This window comes from Mugil cephalus, chromosome 7 (assembly GCF_022458985.1).
Source record: "Mugil cephalus isolate CIBA_MC_2020 chromosome 7, CIBA_Mcephalus_1.1, whole genome shotgun sequence".
Taxonomy (NCBI): Eukaryota; Metazoa; Chordata; class Actinopteri; order Mugiliformes; family Mugilidae; genus Mugil; species Mugil cephalus.
Genome location: NC_061776.1, coordinates 5450753 through 5472473, shown reverse-complemented (window position 1 = coordinate 5472473; position 21721 = coordinate 5450753). Strand labels below are relative to the sequence as shown.

At 40.2% G+C, this 21721-nt stretch overlaps 1 protein-coding gene and 4 non-coding genes across 8 annotated transcripts in view; 3 read left to right on the top strand and 2 right to left on the bottom strand.

Annotated features, from left to right (window-relative positions):
* LOC125010337 (ATP-dependent 6-phosphofructokinase, platelet type-like) overlaps positions 1–18359 on the bottom strand; it is a 33580-nt gene extending 15221 nt beyond the window's left edge. The window contains exons 1-12 of one of the 4 annotated variants that reach the window (XM_047588891.1): positions 18126–18359; positions 12408–12481; positions 8685–8762; positions 7390–7579; positions 6981–7146; positions 6851–6895; positions 5551–5659; positions 3358–3453; positions 1811–1903; positions 1603–1728; positions 1005–1069; positions 398–467 (exon numbers count right to left, since the gene is read on the bottom strand). In XM_047588891.1, the coding sequence (XP_047444847.1) occupies positions 398–467; positions 1005–1069; positions 1603–1728; positions 1811–1903; positions 3358–3453; positions 5551–5659; positions 6851–6895; positions 6981–7146; positions 7390–7579; positions 8685–8762; positions 12408–12481; positions 18126–18234 (1221 nt within the window). In that variant the 5' untranslated portion in view covers positions 18235–18359. Of the gene's footprint in view, positions 1–397; positions 468–1004; positions 1070–1602; positions 1729–1810; positions 1904–2322; positions 2419–3357; positions 3454–5550; positions 5660–6850; positions 6896–6980; positions 7147–7389; positions 7580–8684; positions 8763–12407; positions 12482–18125 lie in introns of all 4 variants that reach the window. The other 3 variants (XM_047588890.1, XM_047588889.1, XM_047588888.1) reach the window with 3 other exon arrangements.
* trnar-ucu lies at positions 3581–3672 on the top strand. The gene is given in 2 exon segments: positions 3581–3617; positions 3637–3672. It is a non-coding gene; the product is annotated as a tRNA-Arg (tRNA).
* On the top strand, positions 4856–4947 carry trnar-ucu. Its single transcript is given in 2 exon segments — positions 4856–4892; positions 4912–4947. It is a non-coding gene; the product is annotated as a tRNA-Arg (tRNA).
* Positions 6438–6529, top strand: trnar-ucu. Its single transcript is given in 2 exon segments — positions 6438–6474; positions 6494–6529. It is a non-coding gene; the product is annotated as a tRNA-Arg (tRNA).
* trnar-ucu lies at positions 14266–14359 on the bottom strand. Its single transcript has 2 exons — positions 14323–14359; positions 14266–14301 (listed from the first exon to the last, which is right to left on the bottom strand). It is a non-coding gene; the product is annotated as a tRNA-Arg (tRNA).
* Positions 18360–21721: the final 3362 nt, after the last annotated feature.

Sequence of the window (21721 nt, the reverse complement as noted above, 5' to 3'; positions counted from 1 at the left end):
GATCAGAATAAAAAGGTCTAGACTAGTTCCTAAAAAGCTCCTCGTGTGAACTACGCCTGAGTCAGAAGCCGACCTAGAGCCCGCTCATTACTCATCACATACATGGAGCTGCTCTCCGTCCCCCGCCTCCTGCTCCTCTCCCTCGGGACAAACAGTTACAGAAAAACAGACGCTTGTTAGTGTCACAAAAAGACTGCAGCACCCACAATGCACCTGGCCAGGAAGTACCTTATAGCTAATGTACAAATCTCAAGAGCAGCTGGGGGGAAAGACACATTAGGAGAATTAAAACTGTGATCTGTTGGGTTTTACTGGTTTTTAAGTATTGTGATGTTTTTGGTGTTTTTTTTGTTTTTTGTTTTTTTTGTTCTGTTTTGTTTGTTGTGGAACTACTTACATTTGGAAGTTCAGAGTCTGCCTTGCGGTAGGAGAGGAGTCTATAGGTGGTCAGATTGTTTTCAAAGCTCCTGCACAGATTACAAAAGTGTGAACAATGAAGGTTAACCAGTGTAGAAATTAATTCTGATGAGTTCAGCTGGAGAGAAAGTGTTCAGAGTTAAGTGGAAATCAATAGACCCCTTCACAGTTTGTAAACAATGTGACGTTTTTTGAGGGGCGGGGCTTAGCTGGAGGCAAAACATCTCAAACACTATAGCTTGTAAACGGCTGGTTAGCATATTTCAACGGACTGTTTTGGCAAGAATGGACGATGACTTTTTTCCATACAAACACAGAGGGTCTGTCTTTACCAAGTGAAGCCTCTCCAACAAAGATATTACAAGAAGTAAGTGGAACCACTGTGGTAACGTAGTAAATGCAACTTCTGCTTGGCCTCTAAAATACAGTAAAACAACATTTTCATGGTTGACAGTGACAGTGTTCGCCTCAAGCTTCCCTCTGTTTTGCCTCCAGCTTTATGTACAGCTTTTAAATGTGACCGTAAGCACATTTCAGAAAGATTTCAGCCACTTAATCGCGTCAAAATGGTGGAACTTTGTAAATACCTGCCGCGCAGTCTGACCGCCTCCTCAAATTTCTTCTCGTCCATGGCCTTCTGCACTTCTTGGGTCTGATGAACAAACGGAAAAAAAACTTCAAATTCAAGAAACACAAACATTTTGTACCCATTTGTTCATTTTCTAGTTTGCTGGTCAGTTGTGAGGAAACGTATCATAAATTGGTAGCGCTCTGAGGAGGAGGAATCTGCCCGTGTGCTGCTGCCACTCTTATTTATCAATTTAATAATATATATTTGTAGTATCCCTATGGGGACGGAGTAAAGCTAATCCAACATAGCGACCGCTTCAGGCTTCATGAAAGGTTTGTCCATAGTATATACAGTCATTGATTTAGACCTGGACAGGCCTCTCGGTTATTGTTTTTGCTCGAACTCAACCATGACCTGTGACTGTCTTAGAAAAGGTTTAGAGTAACAACAGCAAAATGTTGAGGGTTGGAGTTGTTACTGCCACTGCTGCTTTTTTTTAATGCCATGGAAAACACGTACATGCTAAAAACGAATGTGACTAATACTCTGTTATAAGGGAAAACGGTAAAGCCAATATTTAGTGGCGGTGAATCAAATTGCGAACCAACACTTACCATCTGAACGCACTCCATGAGCGGCAGTCGGACGGCCTGGTTGCCAACCAGAGACACGACGCAGGCCGGGGTGTTGGCAGACGCCTCCAGTAACGCCAGCACGGCCTCCACGCCCATACGGCTCGCCTGGCAAAGTCATGTAAAGGTATGCATATAAGAACTGGATAAAATATTAAATGATGTAGGGGTGCAGGGGATCGAGGCTTACCAGGATCCTGTCGAAGGCGGAGGGGGTCCCACCTCTCTGCACGTGACCCAGGATAGTGACCCTGGTGTCGAAGCCCAAGCGGCTCACTACCAGCTGGAGGGCCAGGATTATTAATTAATGCCAGGAATATAGTGTGTGAAGAGCATATTTAAAGGGTCTAACTACGTATTATGAGACTATCTTAAAAAGAAAACAATGGAAAAAATAAAAAAACAGTGTCAAACAGATGGGGAAATCATGCAAAACGTCTCCTGTCATGTTAGCGAGTGCCAAATAACGTGCATGCAGAGTGAACTGAAGGCTTAGAGTGCACAGTGAAAATGGGGATTGGAAAGGATGGAAAACAGAAACTACACACGAGATGTAAAATGTGTACGGCGTGCTCAAGGAAACCAACGTCGAACCGTGAAATAAAAAATAAAAAAAAACAAAAAAACAAGGGGTCCATGCGTCTGAAGGAGAGGGTGCAGGTCCGCCATGCCTCCACTGGCCTCCCCCTCTTCTGTACTTACATCTTTGATATAATCAGGAGTTATTGCCTTGTTGTGGCTATCAATGGCGCCCTCGGCTACAATAATAATGTTCAGCCGCTTCCTTTCGGCGCGGTTCTAGAGGGACAATGAAGAAGCACAGGCATTTGAAAACATGACAGAGAAAGGTTTTGCATTGCCTGAAGCTGGAACCTGAGGACGGAGGACAGGCTAAGACACTTTTAGTTGGTCGCCGCCTTTGTCTCTAAACACAGACACTTGCCACATTTTAGGGAGAAGCTTCACATGAGCAGCTAAACAGAAGACTTTCAATTCACATCCAGCTCTGCCACGTTATTAGTTTGTGTAAACTAAGAAGTTGAATAAATGTTCTGAATGCTTTTCATCTCTCATACATGAAAGTAGAGCTCAGTGTATCGATCTAAATATCAGTAGTATCCATAACAAGGCCAGTATCGGTATCAGATCGATACTTGCGTGATGAAATCGATACTTTTGTTACAGTTTCTCTTTTGTTTGCTTATTTTGCTCATCTGACTTTAATTTCCATTATATTGTTGTTTTGTTATTTACATTGTTACATTTATATTTTTGTTCCTTTTTCTTATTTTGCACTATCGACTTTTTTTTTTGTATTGCAATTAGTTAATAAAAGCAGGTTTATTTTCCTAAAATATTTGATTTGCTGTGTTTTATAATGATCATAATCAACTAAAGACCCTGTAAAGGCAAAATTCATCATGATATATGACCAGATATGCACAAGATCCCAACAAAAAGAGATTCTAAAATGAAATGCTTCCTTTCCTTTCAAATGGAACTATTTACTTCCAATAAAGTTGTACGACCTTCTCCATAAAAGCTTTGGGAACTCCCTCGAGAGGTGACGTCATTGAACAAAACTTTCCTGTGAAAGTGATAAATAGAAAGTTCTTGTAGAATGTGGCAAGTGTCTGGACTTTTGTAAGAACTTTGTCGGTCTGACGTGTTGGTGTCCACCAGCCGGTCCAGCTTCTGGTTCCCCTCTGCATCAGTCTGAGACTGAGCTCTACTCACATCCTTCACAAAATCAGAGGTTATGTGTTGTCCTTGTCTGTTGATGGCTCCTTCAGCGACTATGATAATGTTCAACCTGGAACCTCGAGATCGACTCTGGGCGATAATAAAACAAACTGAGCTCATCAAATCTCTTGGAAAAGGCATGTTAACACTGTTGTTTAGCAAAAAATCTATATAATCTAATGAATCTGCTGTTTGAACTCAATGCACCAGGACACCTGGCTCTGTGGCGCAATGGATAGTGCATTGGACTTCTAGTCAAACACTTGAGATGTAATTCAAAGGTTGTGGGTTCGAGTCCCACCAGAGTCGCAGTTTTGCTCGTATCCTCTGGGGGAGAAAAGGGACGTGGATCAACCCTAACCCTGTTTTGATGGTTTAATTTTATGTGAGTGAGTCTACACGACAAAAACTAATCAAATGTACATCGAATTCAGACCAGAGTTGCTGGTTCTCACAGGTGAGTTCAAGTCCCGCCATTCAAACCAGCTTGAATGTTCAGTCTACACAACAAAAATAATTAAATGTAAATCAGATGAAAATAAGCCTTGTTCAGTTTGATTTGTACATAATCTGCATAACAACAACAAAAAAAATAATCAGATTCACGCCACGTTTGGATGTTTTTGTTTTTTTTTTATACTTTTTATATAAAGACAAACCTCCTTGACGTCTGCAAAACTACACAACTTTAACTTTATCCTGTCGAATCTGTTATCCTGCACGTAAATATCCAATTATCCAAAAAAATACTTGGGGACTGTCTTTGACTTAAAGTTTGATGTGAATAGAGAGGTGATTACCAAAAAAGGACAACAAAGGATTCATCTTCTCATAAGGCTGAACCCTTTTAATGAAAGTCTTTTAACTTTTTCATTCATTTCTTGGTTCAATGGCATGAGTGTAAAAGACAAAAACTTGAAGAAAATTGTGAGGGTATGCTCCAAAATAATTGGGGTGCAGCAGGAAGACTTGTTCTCCCTCTGGGACAAAAGGATCATGGTCATTATTGTTTAACATGACCACATCCGAGCTGCAGGAAGGCGTTCTGTGAGTACACTGTAGAGCACAGGTGTCAAACATGCGGCCCGCGGGCCAAAAGCAGACCGCCAGAGGGTCCAATCTGGCCCGCGGGATGAATTTGCAAAGTGCAAAAATTACATTGAAGACATTAACTGCAAATTTTCCAATTAAAGTAACTGCTTTTCCTACGTTTCACACAATTTTAGTAAGAGCTGTGGACACAACACTGTCATTGAGACATACAGAAATTGCACTTCTTTTTCTTAAGAAACATCTGGTTGTTCATAAAAGATTTTGTAATAGTGCAGTTCATTAAATGTAAACGCTTTCATGATGTACTTCTTTGTGCTAAAACAAAGGGAGACATTTGAAGTTGTCATTATTTGAAGGTCTGGCCCCTTGAGATCATAATGTTCTGTACATGGCACCCCTGCTGTAGAGGAATAGTCCAGTGATCAGATATGGCCCAGGAGGCTCTGTGGCGCAATGGATAGCGCGTTGGACTTCTAGTCGGACACTTGAGATGTCATTCAAAGGTTGTGGGTTCGAGTCCCACCAGAGTCGTGGCTTTTGTACAGGAATAAACCCTCCAGGTGCTCCTGAGTCCAAGTTTAGCTCATAGCACATGGTTCAGCTGTCACCATCCAGTGAAACCTCCAGAAGCAAAGAACAACGGTTCACTTTCAGTACTGGATGTGATTTCATCTGGATTGTTTTTCCCCGTACGCAAACTTTTCCGACGTCCTCTATTGGGGACTAAACCTAAACATGTTCAGTCGCTTATGAACACCAGTAACTTACGCTGGAGTTCCCAGTGTTTACAGTTATTTGAAAATGCAACTGCCTCCTGTGCAGGGTCGTCGCAAGTGGACAGTGAAACTAAATGCTTCATATTTCTGAGCATTAGTCGGGGGTGGGGGGGGTGGGGCCTCTAAGGTGCCCCTTGCCCGGGGCCCCAGACTGTCTTGAAACAGCCCTGCTTCTGTGCAATAAAGACTCAGTCAAACAAGATGAGGTATCATCTGGAAACAAATCTTTGTTAAAAACTGAAGCAGAATCTTTTAAAATAGAAGTTTTAAACAATAAATAATCATGTGCATTATTATTATCATTATTATTATTATTAATATTATTTAACGGACACGTTGATGATTCAGTGTGTGTTACCTCAGAGAGTTTCTGACACATGGTGTCCTCCCAGCCGTCATCAGGAGGCATTTCTGGGATGAAAACCCAGTCGGCTCCACAGGCCAGGGCACTGACCAGGGCCAGGTATCTGAACACACACACGTACAGTATTCACTACACAACAGTTTAAGAACACACAATAATTCTTTCTTGTTATTATTGAAATGTAGCAGTTTAATGTCTCGTTTTACTCTGAAATGAAATCATAGACCAAATAAAAACTGAACTTTGACTCATCATAGTCGCCATCTTTGTGTGATTTAACACGTGAACACACTTGTGACATTGTTTCTTTCTAAAATAGAAACCAAATATTTTTTCTTCCTAATTTTGTTGCACAAGTTCCCTGAAATGTGTGTCTCTTGTTTGTAGGGAGCTTTGCTTTCACTCTTCTGTCCAGTTCATCACAAACCAGCTCCATGGGGTTAAAGTCTAGAGACTGGGCCGTGGTCCACTCCATGTTGTTTTTATCCTGAGGTAGTTCTGGTGCAGCTTGGACTAAAGTTTAGGGTCATTATCTTGCTGTAGGATAAAGCTCTGACCAACTATACTAGAAGATACTGGTGCTGTATAATAAATGTTTTCTTCAGTATGTATTATATATTTGTTGTGTAGCGAGCACACATTCCAGCAGAAAATATGCTTCACAAGAAAATATGCAAATAAATGATTGCAATTCTGCATAAATTTGCAATTTGGTATTTGAGACTTAGTCTGCCTCCAAACCAGTTGTGAGTCATCAGAGAATGGACATGGTCCTGGGTGTCCTGTGGCAACAGGACGTTAGTGGGGGCCTCTGAGGTCCTGTTACACAGTATAGACAGTGAGATGTGTGTGTCAGTGTGTGTCAACTTCATGTAACAGGTGGCTCTGTGGCGCAATGGATAGCGCGTTGGACTTCTAGTCAAATACTTGAGATGTAATTCAAAGGTTGTGGGTTCGAGTCCCACCAGAGTCGCAGTTTTGCGTGCATCCTCTAGGCAATGAGGACGTGGATCAACCCTAAACCTGTTTAGATGGCTGCGTGGTGCCGGTCAAATACTTAAGATGTCTGGAGCTGGATAAGTTCATGTGGTAGAGAGATATCAGCCAAATTAACACAGATCTGGATTCCCTTTCTTGTTTTCTTAAAGAACTGTGAAGAAACTCTGGTAACTTAAAGGTGACACGTCTCTATCTGTCGACACCTTAACCACGTGATGCTAAGTTGTGACGGATCCATGTATAACACATATATTTTGCAGGTGTTTGTTTTCCACACAAGAAGAATAGCACCTACCCGCAGTGCCTCCCCATGACCTCCAACACAAACGTCCTCTGGTGGCTGTTCAAACAGAAACAGAGAAACTCAGGACAGGACTCTAAGAGAAAAAAACATCTGTGACTGGCTGCAGGGAAGATTTATTCACCTCTGAGCGGTGGTCATGATGGCGTCCACCACCTCGATGATCCGGTGCAGGGCGGAGTCGGTGCCGATGGTCATGTCGGTGCCGCAGAAGTCGTTGTCGATGGAGCCGACCATGCCGACGATGTGGAGCACAGAGTTACTGCGGGCGGCCTCCTCATCGATCCGACCTGGAGGGAAACGAATTCACATCACTCCAAATCCTTTTACATCTGCAACTGGAGGCAAAACATCTCTAACTCTCTAGCTTGTAAACGCTATCAGAGAAGCAGCTGGAAATACTGAAGAACCATGCTACTACCAGGACCAATCACACTCTCTTGCACTCTGCGTTTGCGTAGTTATATTTCTGAGGAGGCACAGGTCAGGCTACGGCCTCTTAGACTCGTATCATATTCGAAGTTAGCGATCACCTTGCTGGACGAGCTCACTCAACAGGCCGCTCCACTCCTCCCTGAACAGATTGGCTCCGGTCAAGCTGCCGTCTCCACCGATCACACACAGGTTGGTGATGCTGCGCGTCACCAGGTTGTGTGCAGCTCTCAGTCGGCCCTCGTGGGTACGAAACTCTTTACAGCGAGCGCTGCCGATGACCGTACCGCCCTGAGAAACACAGATGTTACCATCTTTACTCAGCTAAATCTGTGATGACTTCTTGTTTGTGTTCAACATGGATCAAGTGGCTCTGCTGAAACATATCTTTTAATTTACGTTTTCATTTTATTTAATAAGGCACCTATCTATTCATGTTTTGTTGCAATAATATAATTTTAATTCTAATAATATAGTAAAACATAATAGGGGCTGACATAGACATTGAACTGTAAATTGGGAATCGGAAAATCTATTTGTACTTAGTCACATCTGGACATGATTTTCAGGGCCAAATACTGATATGGCAATATATCTTGATATTTTTTCTTCCATAACAATATCAATTTTAAAAGAAAAAGGTCATTTTTTGGGCCGATTGTGAACGACTTCCACACCGCCACCACCACCACCACTTTTTCTGTACCAGTGCAATAAATTGGAAAGAATCGTTTGGATTAATATTGTTATTTGACTCAATTTGTCTAATGATTTATCGCTATCACTTGATGTACGTATATACAACGTGTATTTTAAGCTGCATTTAAAATTTCTCAGTGAACTATGCAGAATCTTGCAATATATCGCAATATCATAATATCACAATAATGTATCGTATCGTGACTCAAATATCGTGATACGTATCGTATCGTGAAGTATCTGCCAATACCCACCTCTAATGAATACATTGATTAATACACTGAAATAATAAAAAGGCTCATTTAATTTGCCGTCGGGGTTGATATGTACCTGCATGCATCTAAACAATGATGGGGTTTCATCGTAATTCTGATATGAAAGATGATAAATATTAAATCAAATGTTTCCAACTGTAAATTTCCGATTTCTTCCATTTCTGTGTGAGTTTTCTTACTTGCTATAAACAGAACCATTAAACATGCACTTCAACCAGAGTGAAACCAGCACATCAAGAGTTCACGTGGTTGTCAAAGGTTTACACCACCACCACCACCACCACCTCTCAACATCTACATTAAAAACTCCCCCTTTTAAACGGGTCAGCCAGCCAGATTGAGGCCTTTTCTGGTCCTGGTGGGGTTATTATTATTGTGAATATTGACACTGATGCCTAACAGCAGCAGGAAGCTCTGCTCACCACTTGCAGCATGCTGGAGACGCTTTCCCACGACGCCTCTTTGATGTTATCTCCGCCGTCCACCATCCCCTGGTAGCCCTGGGTGGAGATATGAGGGGAAGCATTGGTGATAACTTGATGAAACACGACAGTGAAACTGAATTTAGAATGATTTATGACACATGAACATTTATGAGAACAGAACTTTGTCTTTGTTGTTATGTAAAAGACTAAAGGCTCATTGAAGGCACCGTGGGACATAGAGTCCGTAACCTACATACATTTCCTACGCCTACACTGGTGCAACTCATTTATACTTGTGCACCCGAGCTTTTATTTGCTATGCATGTTTAATTTCTTCAAGGTACTGGCATCAGTAGGACCTAAGAAGTATAAAAAATAAGCATATTTTTTCAACACGAAAGTAGTAGTTTTTGAAAAAAACAAACTATGTCCTCATATGTGGACACTGGGATTATTTCATTATTTACATTACAATAAAGTCACCAATGTGTGACAAAATATAAAACAGTTTATACCTGAATGTGGCTGAGCAAAACCTGAATTGCGAACAAATTGATGTCCTAACGTCTTCAAACGGATACTTGATAATTAGCGAGGTTGTACCTCATTGCTATTACAATTTACTGAATTTGCAGGTCATATCAAACTAGAAATGTTAATAAGCATAAATAAATAAGTTATAGAATTTGATGGGGTTTTGTCTGTAGGATGAATCTGATGAAATGCCCACTGTCATGTTTTTACCAACTGATGCATTGTTACCACTCGATAGCAGACTAAAGTGTCCACTAACTAATGAGGACAATGGGTCTAAATGAAACAGTATAAGCTGAAATAAAACCTCAAACTCAATGTCCCCCTATGAAGACGCAGGGTCTCAGAAGGATAATAAGGAACTAAAAATACTTTGTTACTGTACGTAAGTATTTTATTTGGATTTCAGTCAACTTTAACTTTACCACATTTTAATTTTTCCATATTTTTTGGTTTTTGTTTCGGTGGCCAATAATGTTGCATCACGGACAGCAAAAGGCAGATCACTGGTTAATCGTGTTAGGCGCGAGTGCAAACAGGGACCACTCCACACCTGATCCCTAGTCCACCTAGCTGTAAAAGCCGAGGACAATGATGGCGTCTGATGACTTGACTGGCGACCATGTTACTCCAGCACCAGCAAATCTCAAGAAACACACTCAAGCTGTAACATCCGGGTAACATTATCTACTGACATTATCATTGTTAGCATGAGATTAGCCTGGCTGTTCCAAGAGCAGCTCACACAGGACAACGCAGCTAACGTTAGCTAGCTATTTGTGGATGGAGTAGGAGGTGGACAGCTAAAGCTAATTAGCTACCTAGCTAATATCAAAGTGGGGCTAACAAGACAGGCTAGTGTAGAGGAAGGGGAAAGGTTGTTTTTTCCTTCACTTTTACCAAAGTCATTTTCTAGTAAGATATCTTTACTTTTATTCAAGTATGGCTTTTGACTTTGACTTTATACAAGACTGCGACTGATTCTGTAACAATGCCACCCAAACACTAGTCGGCGCTACGTCTTTTTTACCAGACATTTTCATTTCGACTTCCTGCTTCTCTTTTCAACAACTAAAACTTTCGCTGAAACTTGTGCCACAGACGAGTCGTACAAATGTTTGTGTATCTGAACTTCCTCAGTTTACCTTTCCCCCATATGTTCCATCTTTATTGATCCAAAACCATCAATTAGAAAATTACGGAGATGGAGAAGCAGACGGAAATACTGAAGCAGAAACATCTGCAGTTACATTTCTGAGCTATGTCTGGTGCTGTTCAGGCTGTGACGTTAGCGTCTTTCTGGGGTCTGGGCTGTAGCCGAATTGACGTAGAAGCCCAAACTGCCCATTAAAATGAATCAGCTGCAAGCACATTAACAAATCGTGGGAAGTGTGACTACAACGATGCAACAAACAACAGAAGTGAGTTATGGTTATGGTTTATTTCCTGTTTTTGTAGCTGCAGCCTTGTATTCAGAGATTCAAACCACCAGATAAGCACCAAACCGAAAATAAAGGCATCGTTGCACTCAGCTGTCGTTCCTTCCAGCCCAGTGCTTATTCGAGGCTGATGGAGGGAGGGTGACAGTGCAGCCGCTGAAGGATGAAGCCTGCCCCTGGTAATCCAATTATATCCACAATGAGACCAGATCATGTCTGTCCGCCATCAGTGGCGTCCTGCCCCCTCTAAAGCCCTCCGACATTCAATAGCCGACGACTCCCGGACCTTTTCTGATACGTTAACTGCTTTACCAGTGGCTGCAGCTTAACAACAGCTTCCATGCTCAACAAGGAGCTTTGCAGGGTTGTGAGTGATGCATGATGGGTTCGCTCTGAAGACCTGATTCATACTAAAATATTGGATTTTTAAAATGAGTACGATAGCTGGGATAGGCTCCGGTTACAGAAAATGAATAAATGAATGAATGAATCAATAGTCTCTGAGATTTAATTAATAATTACTAAAATATAAAACAGGAACATACTTGAGAATTACTTTGAATACATTTACTAGGTACAGTAGGTTAGTTCTTGCTGTTTGGTTATGATGCCTTTATTTTGAAAGGTATCATATTTCACTTGTTGCTATTTTCTATTTGTGCTACAGTTCAAACATTTAAGTCCTGTTTTTTTTCTTAGTTTTTTTTACTTTTTAAAGTTGTATAAACTTTTGTGTTCTGCTGCACAACTATTTATTATTATTAGAATTAGAGTTAATAGAATATATCAATCAATGTTTTAATTCCACAGTAAATGATCCGTGTGCGAAATCGTTTAATTTCATAGAAAATATGAAGCCATGCAGGAAGTAAAGTCTCAACAGGTTCTAACTTGTGTTTAAACTGCAGCGTATGTTTTGTTTTTTTGAGCATTTTTTTTTTTTTCAATTTAAAACCTCCATGACGGCACAACACTCTAAGAGGAAATCCTTTTAATAGTTGATCCGTGTGTCACCAGTATCACCAATGCTTTTCTAGGATGAGTGAGCGAGTCTTGGTGCTGAATGTTGTGTAAGTTTAGCCAAAAATAAGCTGAAACGAGGGCAACAGGAGCTTCTTGAAGATGTTTCATCCAAGTCTGCAGTTCTAAAACACTGGTGGAGCGTCGGGGTTTAAATAAGAACATCTGTGGATGTCACTCATCAGGAAACAACATGACTACCGGCTGTTGTACTGTAGGTAATAGATGTCCTCTTTTTTCCAATGAATGGTGCTCTAAAGACATATAATGGAGCAGAGCCTGAAGACTGAAGGTGTAAAACTTTTTGGAGACAGATGCTCAGAGGAGGACGAGGAGTCTGTGTCCGGCTGCATCCTTCCTGGGAGTATCCGAGCAGAACTTTGTGGTGGAGGATGTTACTGCTTTTACGAGCTAAAGAGCGACTCTGGTGGGACTCGAACCCACAACCTTTGCATGAATAATACGACAGGTTTAGATGAAACATCTACAGGCTCAGTTGTCCTTGTTTCAGCTTTGTTTTTTTTTGTTTTTTTAGATGCACCGTGACCTGGATGACTGAGATGTAACGTCCTCGTCCTGTGGCTGGTGAATTTAAGCTGAGTTCAGGGTGATATCAGGCCTCTGAGTCCAGTCGCAGCCAAATAAAGGCGGCTTGTCACTTTCAGTTTAGGTCAGTGCGGAGTCTGAGAGAGGCTGCAGACTCCCCCGAGGCCGAGTCGCGTCTCACCTCGTGGATGAAGTAGACCTTTGCTCCGACGTAGATTCCCATTCGGACGACGGCCCGGACGGCTGCGTTCATCCCTGGGAGAGGGAGACGGAGACAGACGGGGGTTAGTGGTCACACAATAAAACACAGACACAAAGACACAGCTGGCGGGTTTAATCTTTAAGATTAAAGGGCTAGAAGAGCTTCTACTTCCAAACCGTTTTAAAAAATAAGAATGGAGACAGGTTCACATCAGTCTGGTTCTAACTAAAAGCATGAAGAGGGAACATGACAACAGCCAGACACACCAGCAGACAGATACAGGAAAGTTAAAGAGGTCAGAGAGAGGAGACAGCGCAGCAGGAGCACTTAGTCATACTAGAAGTCTGCATTTAAGTGGTTCTATTTCTACAAAACAAAAAAGGAGAGACTGATGCTATCAGATCGATTAAAAGAGACGTCTGATAGAGGACGTGCACATAACTTCCCAGCACGCAGACTGAGAGCGGATCAATCTTTAACGATTCCAGGAGGAAACGGGGGGTTTGAAAAGAGGAGCCAGACTATAAATAAGTAACTGTAACTGAACATTACAAAGAAATGACTGGAGAAACGTGTTAGCACAGGGTCCTTCAACGTTTTTATGTGTTCTATATTAAACTCGTCCTATTTATAAATGTTCATTATTATTATTAGCGCTTTGCATTCAAATAATACACAGGTCCAAACATTCATTCGTTTATTTCAGACATGTGCAGCGGTGAGGAGGCCGTGCCGGAAAATTGTGGAGGAAAAACAAATAAAATGTGTAACACACGTCTAATGAACTAAAAATGAACCTCCACAGACGCCCAATGTGTTAACAGATTCATATTCTAATGAGGATCCAGTCTGAACGACTAACATGTTCATCTTTCTGCAGGAAAACTGCTGAAAGGTTAAAGCTGCTGTTTTACACTTAGAAACTGAAAGTTTATTGAAAGTACTTTAAAATCTTATGATTTTTTTTGGCATGTTCTCTGTGTCGCTGCTGGGGTTTGATACACGGCTGTTTTTATTATGTGTTTTATATGTTTTATATGTTTGGTTTATATTGGTTCATTTCTTAGTGCATCTTGCACAACACAGAATGCCTTAAAAATAAAAAGGCACCGTTTTTGGACAAAGTTTTCCAGAGTTTTCCGTTCTTTAAACACTGACACCGTCGGATAAAACCTTAACGATACCCAGGCTGCATTTGTACTTTTATTTCTGTGTACTCCTAATAGTTATATTTCATAGAGAACTACATTGGGACTAACTGTAAATGGCACCAAAGCACTGAACAAAAAGCAAATGAAGCGGTAATGAATGGACGTCAGGACTTCAGACTGGATTAAATGTAATTTAAGACTAATGATACAAAATATGCTCATATTTAATTATATTATAAAAAGGACACGACCGCTACTGTGAATAACGTTCCGTACTGTGTAATGTACTGTGTACTATCTTGTGCAATATCTGCACTACTTTTTGTATATATGCCAGAATTGTTTATTCTATTCTACTTTATCTATTACACAGTCTGCTCTTTATTCTTGTTACTTTTCTACACACTGGCGCAAACTGTTATTTTCCCACTGTGGGACAAATAAAGGTTTTCTATTCTATTTTATAATAGTTAAACTAAAAAACTACAGCAATTAAAAGGAGTAGTGACCCAAATAATAATAATGATAATAAACAAATACATTCGTAAAGTGAAGAGTATTTATATGTACATAGTATATAAATATTCATTAAAAAACAACAAAAATAAGAACAAAGTGGAGAATGAATGCCAGGTCCAGAGTTTTTCCGTCTCCTCCTCCTGACTACGTGTTCAAGAGCTAAAGAACGACTCTGGTGGGACTCGAACCCACAACCTTTGAATGACATCTCAAGTGCCTCTGACTAGAAGTCCAACGCGCTATCCATTGCGCCACAGAGCCGGTGGGAAACACATGACACACAGAACAGAGCGTGACCCCACGCTGCCCTCTCACATCCAGACTTCCTCCCACTCCACATGCTGCGAACGCTCCGGCCCTTTCACCGGCGCTCGTCTGCAGAATGTGTGCAGGACGTGACTAACTCCCTGGAAGGCGATGCCACGCTCTGGTTCTCACCACGAGAGCAACCGTCGTCACGTTCTCCGGCAAAGAACTGCAACAAACGTGCAATCACACATTCCTCCTTGATCACTGTGCAACACAAACGATGTGTTTCCACACTTTACCTCGCAAAGGTTATGTATAAAAATATCAGTCCAGCCACTGTGGGGTGGTCAGACAGATTTTAGATGCGGCCACGTTCAACAGAATGGAGCTTTTCAAGGTTTCATGGGAAAACTAATAAACCTCCTAAATTATAAGCAGTCGTAAAGAGCTCCCATTGGACCGGATGGATAAGATTTATTGTCTTTGCACACGAACACACACCGAGATTATGAAACCAGATATTAAATGAAACAAACACAACGCCAGCCACGTCCGATAACAAGACGTCAACATATAATATAATATAAATATAACCTCCTGGATTCAGTCCGGCTTCTTTTTTGTGTTTAATATTTGATTTAGTCAAAACTGTGGTTGTATCACGCAGGTCGCACAAAGGACATGACGAAGCAACATGAGGGGAACAGCCAGGCCTCAGGCTGTTAGCTGCACATGCTAACCGAGCCGGTGTTGCTAAGAGACCGGGACCAGGACGGTTCTGATTGGTCCACGCGAGCTTCAACTACACAATTATTATGTTTTTTATACATTATTTTTAATACGGTGAAATGAAAGGTGTCATGTGACGCGTAACAACGATGATAATTTCTCATCCCACAGTTACCGTGTGTGAGCAGCTGAGCTGAGCTCTTGGAATAACTCAGTTTAATGTTTTCCCCCGAGGAAAGGTCTGTCATAGTGACTAAACATCTCCAGCTCACTGTGTGTGTGTGTGCATGTAGGAATATGCGCCTCGTTAATCATCTTTAATCTCACAGTAAAGTTAACAGAGCTGCTCTTGTGGCTGAAACATCCTGCGAAGTTCGTGAAGAGGAAACAGAAATGAATGATATCTACTTCTGCATATTTCTATATTTTCAGACCCAATAGACTCAGTCTGCTCTGATTGGTCAGCTGCCTGAGCAAGCCCCGCCCACTATTCCTGCATGGTATGAGTTCCATTTTTCAGTCAGAAGTCTGAATTTCCAACCGCAACGTTCCCAAAAGTCGGATTTTCTACTCGGAAAATCGTAGAATCTTCACAACCTCCGTAACACCTCCTGTAATATTCCGTTTATTATCACGTCTGATTAGTTTTTGTTGCATTAAATCGACCGTACAGACAGGATTTTTCCATGTCTCCAGTTTTCCATGTGTTACATGTCAACTACAAGCACATGTTGCAGTAACAACGACTAAAAACAATAACCTGGTGAAACCAAAACAGAGCCAAACATCATCGTGGCAAACTGGGACTAATAATGAATTTTTTCCACAATTAAAGCTTTTGAATATTTGTATAAATTTCTGCCTCGTGTAGTGTTGTTTATGTATTTTTTAGCACTGATAACCATATTAATGAAACACTTAATTATTAACCAGAAGTCCTCCTTCAAGCTTTTCATCTTTAGTTTATGATTGTTGGCCCTGATACACATTTTTTCCTGCATGTAGCAAAAAAAGGGCAAAGGAACCAGAACTAGCGTTTCATCGTCGTACCTCTCTATGCTGTTTAGTGCTTATTGAACTTGTTGTTTTAGGAATAATAAGACGCATGTGACCACACTGAACTATCTTTAAGTTTGAATGACAATTTTAAAGAACAGAAGCAAGTAAGATTTTAAATCAAAAATAATAATGAAATTTCAGTTGTTGTCCTGTAATTACCACATTTGGCCACAGTGGACGCTGTTTCCAAAAAGTAATATTTTAAAATTGGCTTCTATCAAAATGTTGGAGTCATCTTATGAATTCTTTTACAGTAGATGGTTATTATTTTATTTATTATTTACAACTAAAATAGTCTAAATTTACTTAAACATTATAGTAACAATATTCGCTAATATCAAGATTTTTTAATTTAGTTTCACTTTGCACTCAAGATATGTAAATGTTGCCTAAGGCCTATTTTTTTTTGAAGGGGGAGGGGCATAAAAATTCAGGAATGCAAGATGAGTCATCAACATTTTTATACAGTTTTTCCAGGAAGTGACAAACTGTAGGATGGTCGGTTCCGGATTTATGTGGTTATTATTAGTTAGTTTTGAGGCGTAGTTATAATTACATCTCAGGTGCAGCCAGGAATAAATAAATAAATAAATAAATAAATAAACATATCATCAGTGCAGAGCTTGAAACAGCAGCAGCCCAGAGGCTCCCTGGGTTATGTAACAGCTGACTATGGCTTTGGTTTAACCTACTGCACTGCTTGATATGACAACACAATGATAAACCATTAGCAGACATTAAACACTTGATTAGATATAAAATAATAATAATTACAATAATAATAATTAGAAAACAAACCATCTTGGTTGCTATAAATTACATAAAAACACTAAAGTCTTTAAAATAATCTTCATTTGTGTAATATAACACACAAACGGTAGTTTTACATCATTAGGAGAAGATTTCAAGGATTCATTTAGAGCCAATTATCGCTAATTTCTCTTTTCATTTCACACATAACTGCATACTGGCTGCTCCTCACGTAGCCTCACAGACAGGAAGCATAAAGCCGCTCAAGGTCACAGGAAGTCGGTGGAAGTTCTCCTTAAAGAATAAGAGCTCCAGCCCCGAAATAGAGCAAATTTATTCCTGTTCTTTCAGACCGAGCTGGAAGTCTGTGTGTGTGTGTGTGTTTAAGTGTCACCACTCATCATCTGCGCAGCAAGACACGTGTTTAACAACCTATAGTGACATATGAATGTTTTATTAAAAGTAAATACATTTCTTACGTTAGAGAAATTACTACAAATAACATAATGTTGTGCTTTTGTCAAATTTGAATGCATATAATTTAGATTAAGTAAATGTGAATTCGGTCACAAATGATAGAAATATCCCCATATATTAGACATTATTCTGACCCCAGAGAGCTGATAATTAAACGACATCTCTGGAGGCGACACGCACAAGCCAGTGGATGAAGAACCGGGAGAAGAGACGGTGCAGGGTTCGTGACTGTGATGCTAAATTAAATATATAAAGTGTTCAGTTCCGTGCATCACTTGTTGATATTGGCTCAACCTTTGAAACTCGTCTTCAGCAAGATCACGATTATTATTATTATTATTATTATCAGAACTTAACACGACCTCAATGCAAACACCCAGCATCCATGTGATATATGTAGAAGCTGTTGCATAACAGTCATTCACATGCTTTGCACACGCATCCTGAATAATATATAAACCGGAAATTAACTTTCTTTTTATTATATTTTTATTTTTTCCTGCATCTTGATTGTATTTTTTTTTTATTTCCCCTACAGGAGGAAGCGCAGAGCTGCCACACGTCCATTATCGGACATCATTATTGTGCTTCAGTCACATTGTTAAATTAAACATGAGGCGACTATTATGAGCACAATTAGGAAACTGTTAATACTAAATAATAAATAAATCAGCACGGAGGGCGTAAGTTAGTTTTTATAAGCCACAACTAAGTGATTTCGGATCTAATCACCGCACGGTCCGATGATGGAACCCGGCCTCACCTTGCGCATCTCCACCGCTGGTCAGCACCCCGATGGATTTTCCCTCCCCGGACAGATTCTCGAAGAATTTGCGGGTGTCCTGTCGCTTCGGAGCCGCCGTGGCAGCCATGTCTGCGGCCTGACAGCTCGACTGGAGGCTTCGGTCTGAGGGTCTGACTCCTGTCGCGAGTATCCGAGACGAGTGGAGCGTAACGGGGGTGAGACACCGTAGTAAGAGCCGCAGTGGTTACCGCCCTCCTCCTCCTCCCCCCTCCTCCTCCTCCCCCCGAGCACACACCCCTTCCACAAAGATCCTAGCTGGAGAAAGAGGAGTCACTCCTCTGGGCACGTACACAGTGATTCAGATTCAGGAAAACTTTACTTTGTCCCCAGTGGACAAAAGAATTAAAAATAAGAAGCATTGAACAAACCAATTGTCTTTTGATGTTTCTAAGAATATTTTATGTATCTTCTATGAGTCTTTTATCAAAATCCTTACATTTTCTTTAAGTCCTTCGTAAGTTCCTCATAATTTGCGGCTCCACGTGTGTTCCTTAATTTAATTGTGGGAGCAGCAGGTGGTGGAAAAAGGACAGGGAATCGTTTCCTTACCGGACCACTTCCGGTCCTCCAGCTTCACCTTAGTGTCCTCTGTCAGAAACAAACAGGGACAAACCGGGTCCAGATCTTTTATTCCCACTGTAATCAGGCTGTTAAACATGGACGACAACTTATGCCAACTTTTCTTTCTTTTTTTTTTTTCTACTGATCAAAATCAAATCAACTTTATTTATACAGCACCTTACATACAAATGAAACTGCAACCCAAGATGTTTTACACATAGAACAAACAATATAAGTAGTAAGCAAATAAAATGAAATAAATAAAAATATGAATGAATAAAAATATTCGTTGGATAGACCAATTTAAACAATAAATACATGAATAAACTAAATAAATATAGTGTTAGTCCAGCGTATGTAAATCAGGCTAAAATAGACATTTAAGATTAAAAGCTAAGCTAAAGATATCAACACTGAGCAGCCCTGAGGTCCTGTGGTCGTTCGTTCCACAGACGTTGACCCTGACGCTGTAAAGATGCCTCCTCATACCTCTTTGTCTAAACTCTAGGAAACACTAGGAGGCCGCTACCAGAGGATCCCGGGGTAAAAGCAGATGTGATAAATATGAGGGACCAAGACCATTAAGACTTCTATAAACCAATAAAAGAACCTTAAAATCTATCCTGGAAAACACGAGGAGCCAATGCAGCATCTTAAAACTGGTGTAATATGTTCTCTCTTGATTGATGCTATATATTACATGTATTTCTTTATTTTTGTTTTAAAAGTGATTTTTCTGCACAAATGTTTTTTTACACTGCCTTATCTCACACAAACTATAACCTCACTGTCTACATTTTACCAATTTTACCAATCTTACTTAGTATTGTACAGTTGTGTTGTTATTTTTTGTATGTTTTCTCAAATTAGATTTTTGTAAATATACCGTGACAAGGAAATTTCCCATATGTGAGATAGAAAAATAGTGTCTTATGTCTTATATATATAAAATGAAGGAAAAATACAAGCCTGGTGAGGAGTTTCTGAAAGGTAATATTTTAAAATTTGCTTCTTTCAAAATGTTTTTTTTCAAAATGATTTTTTTTTTTACAGTAGTTGGTAATTATACATTTAATTTATTTATTCGTTTATTTAATTAGCTTAGCTGTTAGCTGAAGCCAGACTCAACCAAACATTAGCGTTTCACAATTATATCAATGCTTTTAAATCTTGAAACAGAAGTGATTCAACTCCATTAAGAAGGTTAAACTGTTTTAATGAATCTCTTTTTGTACAGATAATTAACAAGTTAAATAAACTGCCATCAACCAGTGGTATTAACAATCTGTAATAAACTCGTATAATTTCTGAGGTTTGGAAAATGCGCCAGAGTGATACATCTTTCATTTTTTCCCTCCATCTGTGGTTCTCACGAATCAGGCATGGAAACGAAATCCAGAGACAAGGAACCAATGGGAGACGGTCTTTATTTGACTGACAGGTGAATCCACCAATGAACGCCCAGATCACGTACAGTGGAAATATCCCGACCAATTAAAATCTGCGCTGTTCAATCAGGAAATACCGCTTCTAGTTACAATTCATAAATTTCTTTGTAATCTAAGCTACAAAAAAAAAGAAGTTGTTGTAACATTAAAAGTTGACATTATGCAACAGCAACAGATTGGATTATTAGAGGAAATTATGAAATAACAAAGAATGAAAAAACATCATAGATATCTGCATGGAGGACACGTACATAACAAAATATATGTATTTTTTTATTTTTTTAAATGTGTATTTTCTGTATTATACCCTGATGTGTGGACATTTCTAATACATAAAGCTGCAGTGTTATTTTAACTCTGACAGTTGCACTGAATCCACGTCCTTTCATTAAAGTTCACGACCTTGAGCAATCTCCTACATGCCACAGGCTTTATCTCAGAGGCTATTCTCTACCTACGCCAGCACAATGCCACATCTCACCCTCGTCACCGGCCGGCAGCTGCAACATTTCATAATATCGTATTCATTAAAACAAAAAAAAAAAGGGTTTTATCTGAGAGTACACTGGGACAGCAGCTTTCCACACCTGAGCAGAAAGTTGCGTTGTTGCTGCTGTGTGTGGGTTTGAAGGGCCACGCAGAGGACACATTCAATGTTCTCTCTGTGGATAAAATGTAAGAGCCAGACCGAGGCAGGTCCTCTGGGGTCTTGTGACATGTGAGGAACGAGCTTCCAGGATTCAAAATGAGGAACCGCTTCCATACCACACAAACTGTTGCACACGCAGTAACTTGTGTTTTTTTTATGGCATAATCAAGATGTCAAAACGGATATATTCATTCATTCAGCCAGTTTAGCAAAGACTTCAACGTTTTTCAGGCTAAGGACGCCAAAACTGACAGGGGAGGGTTTAAGCAGGGACCTCCTACCTACTATATGTGTTCTATATTAAGCTCAGCCCAGTGCTTATAATATACTTTATTAATATCATTTTCCATTCCAGCTATTCAGATGATACACAGGTGCGACAACTTTAGGAAAACAACATACCTACATGTATCATGCACTGTTAGCTTCTCCTCTGCTAATATTGCAGCATGCTGCTGGATTTCCCCTGGGGACTGAATAGGCTCTTGGCCAATTGCGGGGAACCTGACAGAGTCAGTGTGAAATATGTGGCCTCGTGATTGACTCAGCAGCGATAGTGAAGTGCTGACTGAAAGATAACCTCCACTTATCCCGTCTCTAAAAATATGTTGGATTCATGTTTGTGTGTGAGAAATATTAAGAAATAAAAATAAAATCTATATATAATGACTAATCAACCAAAGATTTGGCCAATTGTGGGGAACCTGACAGAGTCAGCGTGTAATATGTGGTCTCGTGATTGGCTCAGCAGCGATGGGGGCGGGGCCTACTGTGTACAGGAGGCTTAGATTGACAGGTCTCTACTAGTGTGGCGCTCCGTGAAATATAACGTCTTCTGCCTCCATTTATCCCTTTACTAAAATATGTTGAATTCATGTTAATGTGTCTTTAAAGAA